General features: G+C 35.7%; 2 protein-coding genes across 2 annotated transcripts in view; both read left to right on the top strand.

The window, feature by feature from the left end:
- LOC134844539 (3'(2'),5'-bisphosphate nucleotidase 1-like) overlaps nt 1–20,361 on the top strand; it is a 553,428-nt gene that overhangs the window by 979 nt on the left and 532,088 nt on the right. The gene's annotated exons all lie outside the window — the stretch shown is intronic.
- LOC134844962 (uncharacterized) overlaps nt 1–20,361 on the top strand; it is a 161,774-nt gene that overhangs the window by 77,681 nt on the left and 63,732 nt on the right. Inside the window, exons 35-41 of the mRNA XM_063861788.1 lie at nt 3,364–3,492; nt 4,245–4,419; nt 5,316–5,665; nt 5,919–6,138; nt 17,327–17,829; nt 19,224–19,441; nt 19,621–20,062. Coding sequence (XP_063717858.1) covers nt 3,364–3,492; nt 4,245–4,419; nt 5,316–5,665; nt 5,919–6,138; nt 17,327–17,829; nt 19,224–19,441; nt 19,621–20,062 — 2,037 coding nt within the window. The remainder of the gene's footprint in view (nt 1–3,363; nt 3,493–4,244; nt 4,420–5,315; nt 5,666–5,918; nt 6,139–17,326; nt 17,830–19,223; nt 19,442–19,620; nt 20,063–20,361) is intronic.

Raw genomic sequence — 20,361 nt, 5'->3', positions numbered from 1 at the left:
GCGGGGTCAAATCTTAACAAAAGTCTTTTACTTTGTTTTTGGAAAAATTATGATTTGGAAGCCATAAAATTGACGTAGATTTGAATTAAAAAAAATGCCATAAGGTAATTTCCTTTTAGATTTCCCTTCACTTTCCTAAAAAGAAGTTTCGATTAATTTTTTTTTTGAAAAAATCTGCATTGATGGGAGATGTCAACGCAGTGTTGCACGATTCCACACAGAATAGAAATTTAATCGAATGGAATTTTAATTTTCTTCAGGACTGAAAACCTTATTAAATCACAATCTAGCTTCATCTACCTCTTTCAACCATGTAGTAGGTATTGAAGCAATCACTGTAGAGTTGCCGCAAGATAAATAAAATTAGAATCCATTTTTTGAAAAATATGAAATTTGAAAAGCTTTTCACCTGAAAAAAGATTGTATTTAACAAAAGATCATTATCGCATTTTTTGCTTCTTAAAAGCCAAGAAGTGTTTTTGTTAGAACTACGTAAAGTTTCAGCTCGTTAAAATTTTCAAGTGATCTGAACAGAACAATAACATAAAGGGTGAAAATAATTCAGGATCAGTTAGAGAAGCAAGCCCTATTAGTCTACTAAAAACAAATAGAATTAGTTTATCCATAAGAATGACATGAATAAGGAAATTAAGCTGCATCTTTATCTTGTGAAAAAAAAAACTAATTGAAAAGTGCTACTCACAAAGTCAAAAAACTAGGGTTCTAATTTGATAAAAATATGACTAAGTACAAATTAAATTTTACACTTCAAACAGTTTCTACCATCAGAATCATTAAATGAGATGGAAAAAGTCGATGAATATTTGTATAAATAAAATTTGTTTTTCTACTGTGGATGCTTCGCTTGCAGTCCAGGCTGATCAAGTTTTTTTATTGAGTTTACCAAGTGCTAGCGTTCACACGTTCTGAAAAGAGCTACCAAATTTCATCAGAAAAAATATTTATGTGGCCCAGATGGCATATCTAGCACGCGCTCTTTAAATAACTTAATTCATTGTTCTCCCAAATTTTTGTAATCTCATTGAGAATAAATTACAATTTCATACCTTTGAGGTTGCTTAATTAACGGTTTTTCTTTAAAAAAAAAGCAACTCATTAAATAATAACAGTTGAAGACCAGTTTCGCTGTTTAACACTCTAGACTAAGTTTTCAAACGGCTTCTTTACGACAAAATAGTATTCTTTTATTGGCCTTCAGAGAAAATGTTGACCCGGTTAGTCACCAGTTTTTGCTCGGTAACCTTGAGCAATATGGGATTAAAGGATAGCCTCTCACTCTTGTTAAACAACAACTAGCTCATCTATCGTTTCTGAAAACTTGATTCTTATATCAAAAAATTTAAACTAGGCTTTTTTTTGATCTGTCTGGCATTTGCGAGAAACGTGAACTTGAAACTATTGCTGATAGTACAGCTATCTTTGGTAGACCAAAAAAGAGGATCTGAGTAAGATTTTTTGCACCATAACAAATGGGACATCAACTAGTGTGTTTGTGCAAAAAGTGATGCATCAACAAACAAGAAGTTTCTCTGAGTAATCTAGAAATAGAAATTTCAAATGGCTTAAATTATCTTGGGTTTTTTATTCAAGTTTTGAGTTTTTTTTGAGAATCACAAAAAATATGTTTAAAAACGTTCTCAAGATTGTTTGATCTAAAGTTAAGAAAGCGAACTGTGTTCAACTGTGTTCCATGGCAAAGGTTTAATTACTACCGTTTTTTTATAAAAACAATCATTCAAGAAGGTGTTTTACTTGATGGGTTAACTAATGAAACTAAACTAAGTTCAGATGTTAAATTGCACCAAAAAGAACAAGGATCGTTGATTACTGTGCAATCAGCACATAAAAAAAACAAAAAAAAATGTTTTCAAATTCGTTTTCTGCGTGATTTAATCAAAAGATCTTGACCAAAAAATGAATTAGGCGTAATCGACAATCACATTAAAATAGCCTGATTGTAAAACAGTTTTTGTAGAAAATTGACTACAGTAACTGAAAAAATTCCTTAGTAATTTTTGAAAACTTTCAAAACATTTTTCATCAACTTTTTTGCAGAAATTTTTTTGAAGTTTGAAGCTTTTGATTTACAATTTGGCGCCAAAAAATCCAAAAACTAACTCGTCCCCGATGAAAATGAGATCATGTTTTAAATTGAGCAATTTTAAGCTATTGTATGAGTCTACTCATTACGAGGATTGTTTGTGGTACTTGATTTTGCAAGGGAAAAAACTAAATCACACCCGAAAGTCAAGTTCCTCCACATTTTCAAATAGCCGGAACTAAACTGATGGCTGACAAGAAAACTGCTACTGCGGTTAAGTTACATTCATATAAGCTCCTCAAAGATATCACTAAGCAATTATATAGTGTTATTTAACTCAATTTTTTTACTTTTTCAAAAATTCGTTAAGAGTCGTCATGCTTTCTCTCATCACTTAGAGTAACTAAGTTTCAATGTTTTAGGGGCGCAGTCATCAACTAAATATTTTCTTTCAAATTGAAAAAAATGTACAATTTTTTCAAGGAGATAGATGCCTTTATTTGATAAGGTTGATGAAATACAAAATAAGTACTAATTTAAAAATTTTGTTCGCAAAGTTTTGCATAATTTTATAGTAGACAACCAAAAGCTTCACAAAGTCATTTTTGACATGTTGATTGAGTTTTTGTGTGGATGACTTGCGCCACTTCACAAGATATATACTCTTAAAACTACACTTTAGCAGCGGTTAGTTTCAGTGTCAGTTGGCTTGATCCCTGCCCCTATATAAGCTCCCTTTGAGCTTACTAGAGCATACTGCGAAAAATAGAAGGTTGATTTTTTAAAAGAAAAAATTACCAGGTGCAATTAATGATTATGCCTCAAGATTATCGGCAGCATCAAATGAATCCGATTTTTTAAATCTTTTTTACTCAAAATTGTTCTTTACTTTTGTTGAAATTGAAAAAAAAAACGAACCATTAGGTGTGTTTATTGTGCACTATTTTCAAGGCACTATTTGAACACTCTGCAATAGTTCGAGACTTTTAGGATTTAACAATAAAAGATTTGATATAAAAAACCTTGGTTGAACAAAAATTTGAAAAAAAAATAGTTGAAGCTGTTGGCGTCTTTTCTATTCTTATGCACATTTCGAGCTAACTTGAATATTTTTTGTGTATCTAGGGCCAACTTCTCAAAACCTTAAGCTTAGCGTTAGTCCTAGGTGAATAATGTTTATGAACCTTGAAAATAAATTGCTGTAATTGTCATTGATAATGTGCGCTTGAATTTTTTTAAATTTTAAATTAGTAAATTACTGACGTCAATGATATAAAGCCATAAAAGTTATGTTGTTTTAGCGAGCCAACACATCAACAGCTAATCCTGAAGGAGAGGAAGTTATTCCAATAATTATTCAAACTGCCGCCCCGACAACTGTGATATACGGGCCAGCAGCCACTGCTACACCTGTGCCAACTGAAGTACAGGTATTGCTTTTATCACACTATCATCCAGAATTAGCTTTAGACATAGAGGAGGTGAAGCGGAGCTTCGCAATACTTGCGATACATCACACACAAAGCATTCAAAGCATTCAAAGCATTGCAAGCTAGAGGAAAGAAACGAGACAGAAGCCACTAAGACCCAAAAAAGACTCAAATAAAACAAAAAACTACATATACAAACGCATGTCTCGAAGGATATTCAATTTGAGATGTAAAAAATGAATACCCAGCATTAATTTAGCACTGAGACAAAAATTACCGAGACGCAACAAGGCAGACAAAACTTGGGTTATATGTCCGTTTAACCAAAAAAAGTTTCCTAGAAAATTTTGTGCTATAAAAACTTTTAAGAGTTCTGCATGTTGTTACGTCAAACGAGGCTCAAAAAAGCATTAAATTATTTTTTGCCCTCAAAAAGATCCAATATAAGGCAGTTAAGTCAATACAACAAGCGCCGAAACCATTAAAGTCCAATAACGTTTAAAGCGGAAAACAATAACAAAAACGGGAATTAATTAAAATCTTGAAAATGCGAGAGGTCTTCAAATAACTAACTTACAGCAGCTCCTGTCAGATTGGCTCTTCGGTCAGTATCTGGTTTTTTAATATGGCCCAAAAACTGAGTTTTGTAGTAATTAATATAACAAATTTATTTGGATTTGGCTATAAAAATTTCTTTCAATCGATATCGAGCAAAAGAGTGAGAACCCAAGGGATTTTTTCTTCATTTTCAGTCGTCGGTCAGCGGGAATAGTCAGGCGCTGGTTGAGATGGAGCAAAGCGTGGTGTCTGTGACTGATAATCAGGCTATAGGAGAGGAAAAGGTTCAATTAGCCGACGACTCATTTGTCGCACAGTGTCAGCTCAGTGCTCCCCAGGACTTCCATCCCGAAGACATGGATTTGTCTGGTACTTATAACTGAAGCTCTAATAAAAACAAGAGTGCTAGAAGTCGATATTTTAGTTAAACAAACTCTTTCTTTGACTTCTATTTCCACAATAGAAGAATGATTATATATAGTTTTAAAAGCGTCTTCGAATCCTTTTTTTGTTAAATGACCAATATGATTGAAAATTTCATAATTTCATCTTCCTCTGGCTACTTTGATTCAGGGCTGAATCTATCTGCAATCAGCAACGTCTTGTTATATTGCAAATGAAACGACAAAAATGGGGTTTTTCTGTTATACGGCCCGAAATTATCAAACTGCGTTCATTAAGCTTCTGAGGTCTTTTCTCCCCTCCCCCCCCCCCAAAAAAAAATTATGAAAAATGAAATGAAAATTTCTATTATATAATTGGAACATTGTTACTAGGAAATGAGCTATATTTTCATGGGACTGGTAAAAACAAACCATTTTTACTTAATTGAGCCTCAAAATGACTTTTTTCTCCAATTTTCGCCTATTTTCTAGGCATAAATTTCATTATAAAAAGGATGCTAAACGCGTTTTTAATTGTCGTTGAGTTCGCATTTTTTGCCAGTTTCTAAGCTTGATTTAACGCTCAGGATATCATCCCTGCATTTTTAAGGAAAATCAGTCAAATTTTGAAAGAATAAGAATTATTTTTAATGGGTATAAAGACCGAGCTTCTGTTTTTTTGAGAACCCAGATTTCTACTTGCCCAAATTAAATTCAACTAACAGATTAGATTAACATGATCAAACTTTCAAAATACCTTAGTGAGCAAAGTTTGGGCAAAGAGAAAAGACCCCATAAATGTAACACAATAAACTAAATAAAGACGTTTCAAAAAATTATCAAAATGTTGCGTAATTTTATTTTCATATTCAATCTTTATAGACATGGCTCTAGTTGCTGGTGAAAATCTAGAGCTGGAAGATGCCGACGGAGATCCCGTCTCGTTCACCCATGAAAGTGTAGTTCCCAGTGTCGAAATGATATCAGCCGAAGACATGTTACTCGATACCTCGACAGACGAAGAGCCAATCCAGTTGCTCACTTCGCTCACTACACAGACGGCTAGTTCGACGTTAGGCCACGCGGACGAAGTGAATGAACTGGCCCCAATGTTGTCTATATCAGTGAAGAAGAGTGCAATAAGCACGAAGATCAGAGATACAAAAAAAGTGATCAAAATTGGCATACCGCAGGGCAGCGCTTCGGCGGAAAACAAGAAGCAGAAAAAGAAGGTTAATTTCTCGTTTTTCGCTCAACCGTTTTTTTAACTGGAAATTAAAATGACTGTGAATCTTCCTAAATACCTGAATAATCAATCTGTTCATTCACTGCGGTAGTGATGTTTTGCAATTGGAAGCGGTATTCTCAATATGACTCTTGTGTGTTTGAGTTACTTTGTTTCAATTAATCTCTGATTTTAGCCTAAAATTCCACCAATCTTGAAATATTGCATGTCTTACGGCACGACGTCGCGCATGTGTTTAGGTTGGAATCAAGTTACCGGAACTGAAGGGCAAGGATACCGTATGTGCACTGAAGAAACTGGAGATATCCTCGGATGTTGCGATGATAATCCAGCTCGAACCCCAATGTGACTTCGAGAGACATGTCGGCAGCAGCTACTACGCAGTCGGCATCCGATACTCCACCCCTCCCGTGTCTACAGATGAATCACAATTCGACTACAGATATCGACTTCCTAAAGGTGGGTGCTTATCCGAATAGCTAACACAAAAGATTATTGTTTGTTCCGACTTTGGATACGAAAGTAACGGAATATTTGTGCTCGGGATGGGTTTTTTTTCTTCAGACAAATTTCGACTTTTTAACTAGCCATTTTTGTCGGATTTTTTTTATATCATTCAAAAGGTATTGTTGTCCTGAGCTTAAATTTGAAAAGATATTTCACCTGTGATCATTTTCCGTGAAGTTATGAGGGTTTAAAGATTGCCATTTTGGCCATTTTGACCAATTTGGGACAATTAACGCGCGATATAATTCGCGCTATTAACGCGTAAGCGGAGATTTAATCCGTCTTATAAACCGTTCCAAATGGGTTGAACGAAGCTTATTTGCCATAATTGATTCGTTACAACAAATGAAATCTCTCTTTTTGTACTTTATATGGCGTGTGGGGGGATGATTTTCGTAAAAAATTTCAAATTTTAGAAAAAAAAATTTTCATTTTATTTTATTTCATTTAATTTTTTTATGTTATTACTGCTGCTCCATAAACATTAAAAGGCAGTCGGAACATTCAGGGCTTCGCCTTGATACGAGCAGTCTTGTTTCAATTGAGTCTTGTTTCAAAAAATGTGCTATTGGTTGCCCACCAAAATGTTTATGCATTTTAGGAAATCATGCCCTTACATAATCAATCTTAGATTAATTTTCTCGAGGGTATATGATTTTTCTTGATTGTATGATTTCTCTCTCTCGTGTATCAAAACCCAGGATTAAATGCTGCAAGGCCAGGATCCAAAGCTGCGAATCTGGGCACAAAATATGACGTTCCAAATTTTATTATTTTTCGAGAAAATGCGATTTTTTCAAAATTTTGATTTTCAGAAAAAAAATTCAAAATTTTTTTTAAATAATTTTATTTAAATGAATGGTATTAACTTGAGTTTTGTACAGCCTTTCCAATTGTACATTGAGAATAATAAAAAAAACTCGTTCTTTTTTCCCATAAAATAAAAATTAAAAGAACTATATTCGAATTTACAATAGACCATAATTCCTACGGCGGACCCTAAATAAGGATATCCGCATACCAGTTTGCATTTTAAGTCACATAAAAAACAAGGGCAAATTGTTTGCATAAAACAATTCAAAAATATGGGTTGAAAACGATGATGACTACACTGAATGATAACAAACCTTGAAGACAAGGGCTCTCAGCGTAAACTGGCGCAAAAACTCATATATGTCAGTCATTCAAATGTCGTAATCTACAAAAATCGCGAATCAAGTAAAAGAAAGCGTACGAAAGCTACAAAGTCAGTTAATTTGAGTGTATTCAAAGAAAAACAACGCTGATCGAGGAGTTCTGAGAGGTGACAAGAGAGCAAAATTGTCAGTCGAAGATATCATAGACGACAGTAACTATTTCTTTTGAGCGGCAAAAGCACTCAAATTTTCTGGTCAAGTAGATCATCGACCTCCCTGTCGAAGTAAAATTTATTGGGAGAAAAAATCTCTAAAGAAAAAATAGCTTTGACAGCATTTTTCCCTAAAGGGACAAGCAGTACCCGCATCCAAGTTTAGGCGTGAATAATCGATTATAACGGATTATTATCATGATTTGTTGACAATTATTATCGATTATAATTACCAAAATTAGGTTTTTAAGAGATTTATATTTGATTATAATTGTGATATTTTCCAAGAGATTATAATCTTTTATAATCGATTATAATTTATTATAATTGATTATAGTTCTTACTAAAAACCCTTAAAATTAATTATAATTGATTATAATCGATTATAATCTCTTAATTTGCGGAAAATTTTCTTTTTTCGAATTATATTTTATGGGTTATTGTTTTTGTGTCAATCAGAAAATCTCTAAAAGAGAGATCTCTTGAGCACTTTGGTTCATCTGAACACTAAGTTTTACCACGAAACAAAAGTTTCATAGAGATCCTTTCATATGAGTGGAAAGGTTCTCGCGGTAGATGAAAAATAAATTTACCGAATCAATCATGAAACTAAATCAATTTGCTGATGTTTTGGTGTTTAAAAGGTCTTAGAATATGCATCGCAAAACAACTCTATTGGGGAAGAAATGAAAAAAAAACTTATAAATTTGAATTAATTGGAAAACTTTAAAAATATTTTTCTGATTTTTCATTGGAACCAACGTCCACAAAAAGCATAAAATATAAACAATTTAGATGCAACTTCGAAGATAAAATTGGACAAACAAAAGGGATTATAATCGATTATAATGGATTTTTTTTTGCAAAACTAATGAAATAGAAATTTGAGTAAAAATAATGGACTATAATCAATTGTAATCGATTACAATTGTATCGAAAAAAGACGAATAAATAATCGATTATAATCGATTACAATGGATTATAAATAATTATAATTTGATTTTAAAAAGAGGGATTATAATCGATTAATTGATTAAAATCGATTGTTTCGCAATTTTAATGAGACTGGTACTAAAATCGTAAAATAATCGATTACTAACGCTTGGAACTGGATGCGGGTAATCATGATGCCCAGTCAAAAGCTAGTAACGGCGAGTTTCGAGATTCTCAAATAAGATTTAAACTAGTAAAATCAAGTCGTCTTTTGATCGGATTCAACTCACTGCTCAAAATCCATCATAAAAAACTGAAAGAGAAAAGTAGAAATGAAAACCCCAAATGATACTCATGACGTCAAAAGGAGCACCTTCACCTTTGGGGAATATAATAGAAAGTGTACTCAGAAGACTGGAAAGCTAGTAATGTCAGGGAATGAATGGCGAGATTTCGATTGAAAGCACGTGAGTTGCAAAAAAAATTACCCATAAACTTTTCAAGGTTCTCGTCTCTAAAGCCCGAAACGCGGCGATAATGGTTCAAAAAACTTTTACCGGTAAAATGAAACTTGTTCTTGTATTATCTAGAAGTGTAAGCGCTGTATCGTATTTTTTGAAGGAGTAATTGCTGCGATCACTGTTCCGGCCAACTTTTGCCAACTTGTTTTTTTTCTCCACGCAAAATCTGGTGCCAAAAAAAATAATGAGAATGGGTCGAATGATATATCATATTAAAACACATTCAGCAGTGTTTTGACCTACCTTAAAAAAAACAAATTTAAAAAATCTGACTTTGAAAAAAAAACGGGTTCGAAGTTTGTGATTATGGTCTCATTCGAACAAAACTAAGCGTTTCAGACAAGGGTGAGCGTTTATTTCAGGATCTATTGTTTAGTTTACTCAAGTAAAATTAGTTTTTTAATTGTTAGCGCCACTGAAAAAAAATTTTTTGTTGTTAGTTGATAAAATGTTACTTTGTTGTAGCTAATTCTAAGTTAAAACTAGTAAAAGAATAAAGGATTAAAGTGAATTAGTCGGTAAGTTAAAACATTAAAACAATGAGAGATCATTCTCTCCGCCGGAGAGAATGGCCAGTGAAGGTCATATAAGAGTGACCTGTTATCTAAATCTAATTAAGGCAAATAAGGTTTGCAATAAATGCAAAATAAGATCCAATCATAAGCAGGAAAATCATTCCTCTAAGCAGGAAAATTTTTAATAAGTAAAATACGAAATAACTGAGTCCTTTCTCCCCCTTTTGGGGACAGAGAAAAAGATTTTATTGCACTACTGAGTAAGCGACTGAAATTAGACAAAGCACCAACAATAGCACTAAGTATTGCACTAGTAATTGGGGGTGAGGTTATCCGGTATCCAACGGATAGGATCTAAAAAGATAGATAAGAGGTAGAAAATCCAAAAACGAAATTATCACCGCGGGTTAAGGGTGAAGAGGTGTGAGGCCAAGGAAGTTAAATAATTGCCTGAGATGAATTTTACAAAGGCAGAATGCGACGAGCAAAAATATCGAATGATCACTCCGAAGGATTGATGAGTTACAAACAGTTACGCACACTAAGTATTCCAACTCAAAATTGTGGAAAATACTGTTTAGCACCGGTGTGCGAAGTGGAAAGTACTCGAGAAGGGAATAGGTATTTAGATTATAGTTTACAACTTCTATACTCATTTAAAAAGTTTTCAAGTTCAGCATTAAAAACTTCACTATCGAGTTCTGAATGTTCTCCAAAATTATCTACTGCCATCCTTAACGATTCATCAGTTGAAGAGGTGGAGGTTTGTTCGGGAGATGGTGAATCCGAGTCAATTAGGATCAACTCCGCCGGAGCCACAACACTGTCTGCCTCGTGAGTGGTGTTATCGTCTATTTCTACCACGATGGGGTTAGTTGCCGAACCAGAGGTTTCTTGGGATATATCTACAGCATCTATAAAATACCTTTGACCGTAAAAATTCGGTGGTCCAACATTCCTACTAGAGCGTCGGATGATGGGAGGAACGTTACCAGGTTTGTTGTAAGAGTCGTGAGTTGAGGTGCAATCGTCAGCGGAATCTACTATTTCGTAAACCGGGAAGTCTGTTATTGTGTCCGAGTCCATTGGATTACGATCGTCCTGAAGTTCCCGTGGCTTCATGATGGTTTCTTCCTCCACCTGTGGTGAAGTTTTCTGTTCCAGTGCACTTGAGGTTCGATTAGCGGGGATAATGCTTATTGGGCATTCAGAAGTCTGGTCCCTAAATTGGTCTCCGTATTGGGCAGTATTGTCTTCTAAAACCTCAGTTTTTATGTCATTTTTGGTTATACTAAAGTTAGGGCCAATTCCATTTGGAATATGAGTCGTGCGTGAGTCGGAAATAAAACGCTCTCTGGCTACATCTCTACAAGGGAAACCGCCCGCTATCCATTCCCATTCACTAGTATCCGAAATATCCGAAGGAATTAGCATGGATTCATCTGAAGCTAAGTAACCTGGAGGGGTTGACGACTTCTTCGAGCGGCGAGTTTGTCTTTGGACTGATTTGGAGGATGTCCCCGACACACGTGTCCTTGTCAGATTATCGGATGGGGCCAGTTCAACTTGTTTGCGAGTCCTAGGAATCGGTTTTCTCGGTTTTGGATTTCGTCTCGAACCCTCCTGCTTCTGACCTACTTCAACATTAGGATTAGGGAAGTAAAGGAATGAAATAATTCCTTCAAAAGGTCTGATTTTATTCGACGTAGATTTGGGAATTGCAATGTCTGATTATTTTTCCGTCGGATAATTCTACTGTCGAAGTAGACGAATTTATGATTCTTTTGTTTAGTTCCTTATAGAAACAGTCTCGATTGATGTTACCGTTTAATTTCCGGAGGACTTTTTTTTTGAAGGGGATTTGGAGGGGTATTCTATCGGACTTGATTTTCGAGGATGAGGCGTAGTCAGTGTCATAGCCCTTTTCGATTGGTGTTTGGTTCTTTTTCGCTACCACGTCGTCCTTGTATCCATCCTCGAGTCTATCGTCCCAGTTCCAGTCATTTGCCCGTTCTTTAGATAATATAGATTTCCCTTTGTCTAAAATTCCAAAGGAAGGTTTACCAGAAGCTAATTGTTTCCAAACTGTATTTGGTTTTCTGTTATAATGAATTTCAAAAGGAGACCATTTGATTTTAGAATGGTAAGATGAACGTAAATTCCAGATATTTTTTGAAACGGCATTTTGAAGTGTACATTTTTGATGTTCTTGTGAAATAGCAAGTAGTTTATTTTTACAGTGTGTAACAATTTTTCGACTAATCCGTTGGAACGATGGTCACCTACTGTACAAAATATCATTTTAATATTGTTCGAATCACAGATTAATTTAAAATCTTGGCTCGTGAAGCAAGTCGCGTGGTCTACCCTTATTGAATACGGTATACCATGTAAAATTATGTAATCCTGTAAAAATTCGATAACTGTTTTTGCAGAAGTGGAAGACGTAATTTTTGCCGACGGAAATTTGGAAAATCTATCGATGCAAAGTAAAATATATTTGTTTGACCCCCAATAGGAATCCAAGGGTCCAGCGAATCCTAAGTTTAGTTCTTTGTTTGATTCCAATAATGGAGGAAGTTCACTAAATTGTGAATTTAGGATAACAGTTTTCAGATTCTTACCCGCCAATGTGCATTCTGAGCAGTTTATGCCATGAAAGTAAATTTGCCTGTTAATATGAGGCCACCAGATGTATTGGGTCAAATACTTCATTCCGAATTGACCTGGTTGAGTTTCATGGAGTGTCTTCATCATCGCGTTTCTCAGGGTAAACAGTATAACTAGTTTACCGTCCATGTAAAACAATCCGTCGGGTTCCTGTAAATCTCTGGTGAAGTGTTTAAGTAAGGGGAATTTGCCTTAATCTTCTCCACTTTGTTTTGAAGTGCCTTGACTATCGGGTTCAACATGGGGTCGTCTTCTGTCAAAAGGGCTACCAGCTTGACGTTAAAGAGGATGTTCAAGTCCAAGGGTCGATCCGGCAACTTCAAGCTTTCGCGGTATTTCTCAACGAGATTAGCGTGGTCAGGTAATAACGGGAGATCTAAATCTACTGAAATACCGGAAGTAGAGGGATTAATTACAATATTCTTATGACTCATAATAACATTATCTACAATTTTTTTATCTACAGGCGAGTTAATCAATCTACAATTAAGAATTAAGAAGTAAAAAAAATGCGGGATTAGAAATAGAAACAATTATTGGGTTTGTGTTTGAATAATCCGTTGGAATATAGTTTGAAGTACAAAATTCCGTTCTATTGTGATTATATGAACAAATTGGGAAAGTCGAGTTTAGTAATTTTAGTACTGACGCTATTAAGTAATTACGTAATTTGGCGCAATCGGATTTTTCCAGATTTGAACCAATGGCTGAGCAGGTAATTCTTTGTTTCTCCGACGGATTAATTGATTTGTTAATCTTATTAATATTTGCCACTACAAATTCGTCGTCGTAATGAGATATTGGGAGGGTTTTTCCAGATGGAATCCTAGAAATTAGGGTCAGTGAAGCCCATATCCTTTCCTGCTAGATGTTTGATTGTAAAATTAAAAGGTAACAATCTGTCCACCCATCTTGTTAATCTACTATGATATGTTTTATTTCCGTGATTTGGTGAGAGGGCGGAAAGTAAAGCTTTGTGGTCAGTAATTAGTGGTCAGTAAATTTCGTGGTCAGTAAATTCCGATCCGTAAAGGTAGTTTTTGTAGTGTTCGACGGCCCATACGACCCCTAACAATTCGAGCTCGTTCGTAGAATATTTTGACTCGTGTGGGTTCAAAAAACGAGTGGCAAAAGAAATTGTTTTCCAGTCATTCCCAGGGAGTTGTTTAAGGGAAGCTCCCAAATCACTGTGAGACGCGTCCATTTTTACTCTAGTGTTGCGTTTTACGTCAAAATGGGTATTCTCTGTTAGATTTACAATTTCTTGTTTAATTTTCTCAAACGCTTTCGTATGGTCGTCGTTCCATTGAAAGATCGATTTCTTATTGAGCAGCGGTCAAAGTGGGCTTCCTAGAGAGGCTAAATTTGGGACAAACTCCCAAATCACTGTGAGACGCGTCCATTTTTACTCTAGTGTTGCGTTTTACGTCAAAATGGGTATTCTCTGTTAGATTTACAATTTCTTGTTTAATTTTCTCAAACGCTTTCGTATGGTCGTCGTTCCATTGAAAGATCGATTTCTTATTGAGCAGCGGTCGAAGTGGGCTTCCTAGAGAGGCTAAATTTGGGACAAACTTGACGTACTGATTTATAGATCCGAAAAATGATCTTAGTTATTTCAAGTTCTTTGGAACAGGTAAGTCCTTTATTGCTTTCGATTTATCAAATAAAGGTATAATTCCTGTTTTTGAGATTTTGAATCCCAACCATTCTATTTCTTTTTGAAAGAATTTGCATTTTGACCATTTGACCGCGAAGTTATATTCGTCTAGTGTCGATAAAATTTCTAACACAATGTTCTTGTGGTCTAAAAAGGTTTCTTTTGAAGCGATTAAACTGTCGTCTAAGTAACAGTTGGTAAAAGGGATAGAAACTAACGTAGAATCCATTACTCTTTGAAACTCGTTAGGCATATCATCTAGTCCGTAAAAGCCGGTTAAAAATTGGTAAGTACCCGTAATATTACCGCCCACGATACTAAAATTGCATTGATCGCTAGTAAATTTATCTAATGCAAGTTGACTGTATGCGTTTTTTAGGTCTAAATTAGAAAACCACACTTCTCCAACGGAATCATTAGAAATTTGCGCCGCGACGTTGTCTACCAGTTCTTGGATGTTCGGCATTTGTTATTTGTTCTTGTAGATTTGTTTATTTATGAACTTTGAATCCAAAGCTAACATGATGGATTTGTCTTTTTTGCAAGTAATGACTATTGGACTGATAAAACGATCTTCGTAACGGTTTTCTAGCTTTTTAATATGTCCCTTGTCTTTTAATCTGTTGAGTTCTGTCTTAACAGAATCCAGTAAGTGTAGGGGGACTCGTCTTCCTTTTAGTTGGATTGGTTTTAGGGGTTCGTGAAAATGGGTGATTTTCATCTGGTTTTTAATTTTCCCAAGCCGAAGGAATAAATTTTTAAACGTTTTTGATATGTTTAGAATTTCCCTATCTTTGTCTGTTTGAGAGATGGAATTTTTTGACTTACACTGCTTGTTAGTCTGGAAATGCGGGAAGTACTTCTGTGAGACTTCTAACCCCACTTTCGGTAGATTGTCATTTCCTAAGATATTTCTCTCGCGTCCCTCGGTCAAGAAGAAATGACAGTCGCTGTGTGACCAACCGTTTGAGAAGATCGGAAGTATCACCTTTCTGGAAATGTTTATGGAGTTATCCGTGAATGCACAGTAAAAGTCCTTGGTTGCCTTGTCCACCGGATAGATTTTCAAGTAAAAGTCTCGTAGTTTCAATCTGTGTGACACGTTTTTCTTGAAGAAGCTGACCGGGCTAGCTGAATCCACTTGTATTTTTAAAATTACTTGATTTTCTTTTCCGAGGCCAATATTCAATAATTTCTTCAATTCTTTTTCGTCTTCATCAAAAATTGTAGTTACGTTTAAAACAGAATAATCGTCGTTTTCGCTTTGTCCAAATTCCGACCATGCGTTTATGACGCCACAACATTCTCTATCTACATGGTTTGTTTTTACATCCGGAATATCCGACGGATTAAAATCTGTATTATCTACAATTTGACTATTTACAATGTTTACATTTTTACGGCGAGATCTACTAAGTCTGGTAAAATGACCTTTATATTTACAAGAAAAACAGGTAGTGCCCTTTGCTGGGCAAGCTGCTAGGTGGTCTTTTGAGAAGATTCCGCCGCACTTTAAACAGTTGTTGCTTTTTTCAATATTGAGTATTGCCTTCTTTTAACGTTAAGATGGCTGTGTGATTTTTGTACGGATGATCCATTGGATTTAAAATTGTTTGTTAGTTTTAGGTGATTTAAAATTCCCTTTTCATCTATGAGTGTTACGTTTAGTGCTTCTCGTGGGGGAAGAGTTTCTGTTAGCAGTTTCCTTTGGATGACGTAGTTTTTCATGTTATTTATGAAAATGTCTCGTATCCACTCTTCTTCTCCTGCGGTTATGTCGCACTTTTTAGCCATTTCTGCTAAGGCACCCCAAAATTGTTCCAGCGATTCTCTATCCCGTTGTTTTTGGGTTTAGCAGTTTATGTCGATCAAATGTGATGTTTGTCTTTCTTACGAAAGCGATCGCTAGGAAGTCCCAAAATTCTTTAAAAGAGATTTGTAAGATTTTCACCTTGGTAAATTTTTGTCCGAAAATCCTTTTTCCTTCGTTTCCCAATGCTAGGTATAGGACTGATCTTAATTTTTTATCTGCTTCTTCTAGTCGCATTCCATTGAATTTCTTCGTTTCAGATTTAATGGAGGCTGATTTTTTTTCGTCATGTCGTCTTTGTTCTTGGGTGTTTCTCTCCATTCTCGATTGTCTTTGGTTATCTGTTTCACCGTCCATCGGATTTTCCAAATTTAGAGGTTGAGGGTGATGTCTCTCCGAAGGATTTATTAAGTTTTCTATGTCTATATTCTCTTTAGCAATTATAGCTAAGTGAAACAGATTGCTCCAATCTTCCCTGGGAATAGGGGGATCTACAGTATGGTTTTGCTAAAATGAAGGTATTCCTCTCACGTTAGATTCGTTATTTGACTGCGCCATGATAAAATGTCACTTTGTTGTAGCTAATTCTAAGTTAAAACTATTAAAAGAATAAAGGATTAAAGTGAATTAGTCGGTAAGTTAAAACATTAAAACAATGAGAGATCATTCTCTCCGCCGGAGAGAATGGCCAGTGAAGGTCATATAAGAGTGACCTGTTATCTAAATCTAATTAAGGCAAATAAGGTTTGCAATAAATGCAAAATAAGATCCAATCACAACATTAGTTTTTATCAATTTTTAACACTAACTAACTACCTTATCGAAAATGAAGAAAATTTAGGCTTTCGCTTAAATCATTTCATCAGAATAAGGACAAAAAACGACAGAATTTGAAAAAAAATTCAGTTTTCCTTAATCTGGTGAGAACTTTCTGTGCGTTTTGCGCAGCATTTGTCAATCCTTAGTACAAAGTGAAATTTGAGCCACGTTTTAAGCAAAAACCTTTTTTAACGAACAAAAGGAACTTTTACTTAACAAATCGTAAAATGTATATATTTTGTATTCCAGTATGAAGTTAAATTTTTTGACACTCAAAGTTTGTTTCAAAGTGTGTTACTTCATTTCAAAATATTTTGCTACACGGAAAACAGGAAAAACAAAACAAAATTTCCAAAAATAGGTAAGTTAACCAGGGGCGGATCTAGGATTTTCTCGAGGGGGGCGGATTTTCAAAAAATTTTCGAAAATTTTGTTGACCTTTTTTTTTAGGTCGACCGAATTGATTTTTGATTTTTGAGTTCTCCTTAAGCAAGTTTAGTCCCTGTTTTGGCCAAATTTTCTGCGCCGCAGGCGACACTTTGAAAAACAGTAAAAAAAAAACGGCCTTTTTAGGCACTTTTTGGAAAATGATGACCAAAAAATCGCGTTTTTTCGGCGCGCGCTCCCACCTCAAAATTAATATATATTGGCGCCAAAGGCGCCTTTAGAAAAGTTTAAGGGTCGGTCGGCTGAAAATGGATTTCTAAAAAATACCAAAGGGGGGAGCCTTTGGGTCGGCAGGGGGTCGAATCCCTGAGGAGGAAGCGTTGAGAGATCAACGGGAAGTATCGCATAAATTTTGTTGAGGTGAATGGATTACGCATCAATGAACTTTTTAAGTAATTAGTTTCCAATTAATTTTAGACGAGAACTCCGAGGAGTGTCTGGCTGATCCTTCCGAGTGCTCGGAGGCCAGGAAGTTCAAAATTGTGGTGGACAACTGGATGGAAAGTCACAACTATGGCGACTATTATATATGCGTGTGGGGCGAACACAAAGTTCACGAAGGTTTTGAAATGTACTATCCACAGCCCTTTTACACCAACAAAATTCTGCCTTGTTCTTTTGACCTGATCGTAAAAACCACGGCTTGTATGTACACTGAGCCGGGAGAAACGGACTCCTATTCAACGCAAGGTTGTCAGGTATTAAAAGAGAGTGATGATGACAAGACATGGTGCGCGTGTAACCATCTGTCAAGTTTCACAGGAGCGGTCATTCCTGCTTTTCCTAAGGTCGATTTCTCGGCGGCCGCGTTTGACCCCAGAGTCATGTACCCTGTGTATCTTCTGTTGGGCTCAGTTTGGATGGTGTTCTTCTTTCTTCTTCTTTACTTACGATCCAAGGACAAAAATGATATCGAAAGGGTTAGTGATATGTGAATTGACGTATAATCATAAAATCGTATAACCCGACTATCGTACTATAACCGTATATACGGGTGTTCGTTTGAAAAAGCATAATCTTAACTTGAGATTGAAATCCTAACTCAATAACAGTAATTGTAAAAACTGTTTAGATTATTAATGCTGCGCGATACATATTTACCGAACCCCAAAAGAAATCAATCAATCCTTTAGTACTCAACGCAAAAAAAATTCCAATTGTCAGTTCTGTTCTTAGACAATTCAAGTGATTCCAACTGATCAGATTCGAGCGTTTTCATGCCTGCTTTCATGACAAATTTGGGCCGAATAAGTAAAAAGATAACTAAAATTTGGAAATTTCTAAACGTCAGTAACTATAGTAATAAACGAAATACACGTTCTACTTCTAACGGAATGATTCCGTTTTATCGCTGTAGGACAAAAACTATGGAAAACTCCCTTTCATGCAAAATTGTTAAATGTTTCAATTTTTTGATGTCAAATAAACTCCTACCCGATAAAATCGAACCGTACTCTCAAGAACAGCTCAGCTGTCAAAACTTTTAAAGGTTTTCAAAAGAAATTATACTTTAGACAATGTACAGCTGGTCGACAATTTTTTTCTGATTTGTTTACCCGTTGTCGTTACTTAATTGTGATAGTTATCCCGGAGGGTAGCTGCTTGTTAGGTTGAAAAGCCTGTTCTAGCTATCCTGCTGCAGTGAGTGATTACGTATGTATTTATTCACTGTATCGAATAATTGAATTGAATTGACATGTATGAAATTTCCAAGCAGCAGTCATAAAAAAACATTTGCTGAAAAAAACAAGTCAAAAATGTTTTCTGAAAAATTGAGTTGAAAAAAAAACAAAAAACTACACCTACAAAAACTCCATGGTTGTATCGGATAATTTACATAAACAAACTTAAAATTGAGCTTTTCAGAGTGAAATTTACTGTTCCTAGTAAATTGATCATTGTGTGAACAAAAATGTTTACGGGAAAAAATTTTGTTTTTTTAAGCCTATTTTTGAGCGAGTTAAGTGAACGAACAGGTGTTATGACAGGAAAACATTTTACTTCGGTCTTGAAAATCTCCGCATCATTACCGCTTTTTTGCTCTGAAAACTTCCATTAAATTTCCAAAAAAAAAATAGAAAAATGTTGGAAAACTATTTGATTTTTTCTTATTTTTGTTTTTCCTCTCATCACAACGATCTCTTTTTTCCTCTCATCACACCCCACACAAAAATGCTTAAAATTGAAGGGAAAAAAGAACGTTTTTTATTAGTTTTTTGAAATAATTGTTGGCAGAATTTTCTGTACTATTTTACTTGCCCACCAACCGGCTACTCTTGCTAATATATTTTTTAAAATTTTGGTTCTGTTCAAGATTGGGGCTGCTCCACTTGAGGATAACCGACCAGAAGACAGCTACATATACGAAGTAGAGGTGCAGACAGGCACTCGCAAGGGGGCAGGCACTAGCAGCAGAGTGTACTTCGTGTTGTACGGGGACTACGGGGAGAGTGGGGTGCGGAGACTGAGTGATGGGGAGAGAAAGATTCTTCAGAGAGACCAGAAGGACATATTCCTAATGACCACGCCAGGGTATATAGTAATCGAATATTCTAGAAGTCTACCCCACCAAAAAATAAGAGGCGCTTACCTGACTTGTAAGAGGACTCTCCTATACGTGTAACTAATATTTAGAGCGTATTGCGATTGTTTCTGTAATTTCCTCATTTTTCAGCCCCGAAAAAACTAAGTTCTCAATTCACTCTTTTCAGATCATTGGGTCCTCTCAATCTGATTCGAATCTGGATCGACTGTAGTGGAAGGGGAAGGAACCACAGCTGGTATCTGGACCAGGTCCTAATCCGAGACGTCCAGACAGGAGCGAGAAGCTACTTTCTGGCTCATAAATGGTGGTCTCTCAGCGAAGGCGATGGACTCACTGACCGTATGTTGCATGTGGCTAGTCCAGACCAACGTCAAGCATTCCAGCATCTATTCGCAAGCAAGGCCCGAGACAAATTGGATGACGATCATCTATATTTTTCTCTTTTCCTCCGACCGCCTGAGTCCAACTTCACCCGATGCCAGCGTCTCATTTGCTGTCTTTGCCTGCTGCTCCTGGAGTTCACGGGATCGGCTATGTATTACGACAGACAGGTTGCCATATCTGCACCAACGTACAGCATTGGACCTGTTGCGTTCAAAAGTCAAGAGGTGATTCTGTTTTTAACGATTCTGTTCGAACCTAGTAAAGGTACTTGTAGTGAGTCAGACTCCTCAAAAGTATGCGCAATTCGCTTTCAAGGCGTTAATACTAGCCATTGAGTAAAATGACTCTGATCTTTTAGATCTTTTCAGGATTGAATAGGTCTAAAAAACCTAAAAACAGCCCCAAACCTTTAAAAATTGTTCTATTTTAATATTTTTTACGGGGTTTTGATAAGATCGAAACACCGGAGAGACTGTTATGCAGTTACTTTAAAATCCCGGGTTGGCAAAAAATGCTAGTCATA

The sequence above is a fragment of the Symsagittifera roscoffensis genome, chromosome 4, assembly GCF_963678635.1.
Source record: "Symsagittifera roscoffensis chromosome 4, txSymRosc1.1, whole genome shotgun sequence".
NCBI lineage: Eukaryota > Metazoa > Xenacoelomorpha > Acoela > Convolutidae > Symsagittifera > Symsagittifera roscoffensis.
This window is presented reverse-complemented; position numbering and strand designations above follow the sequence as displayed.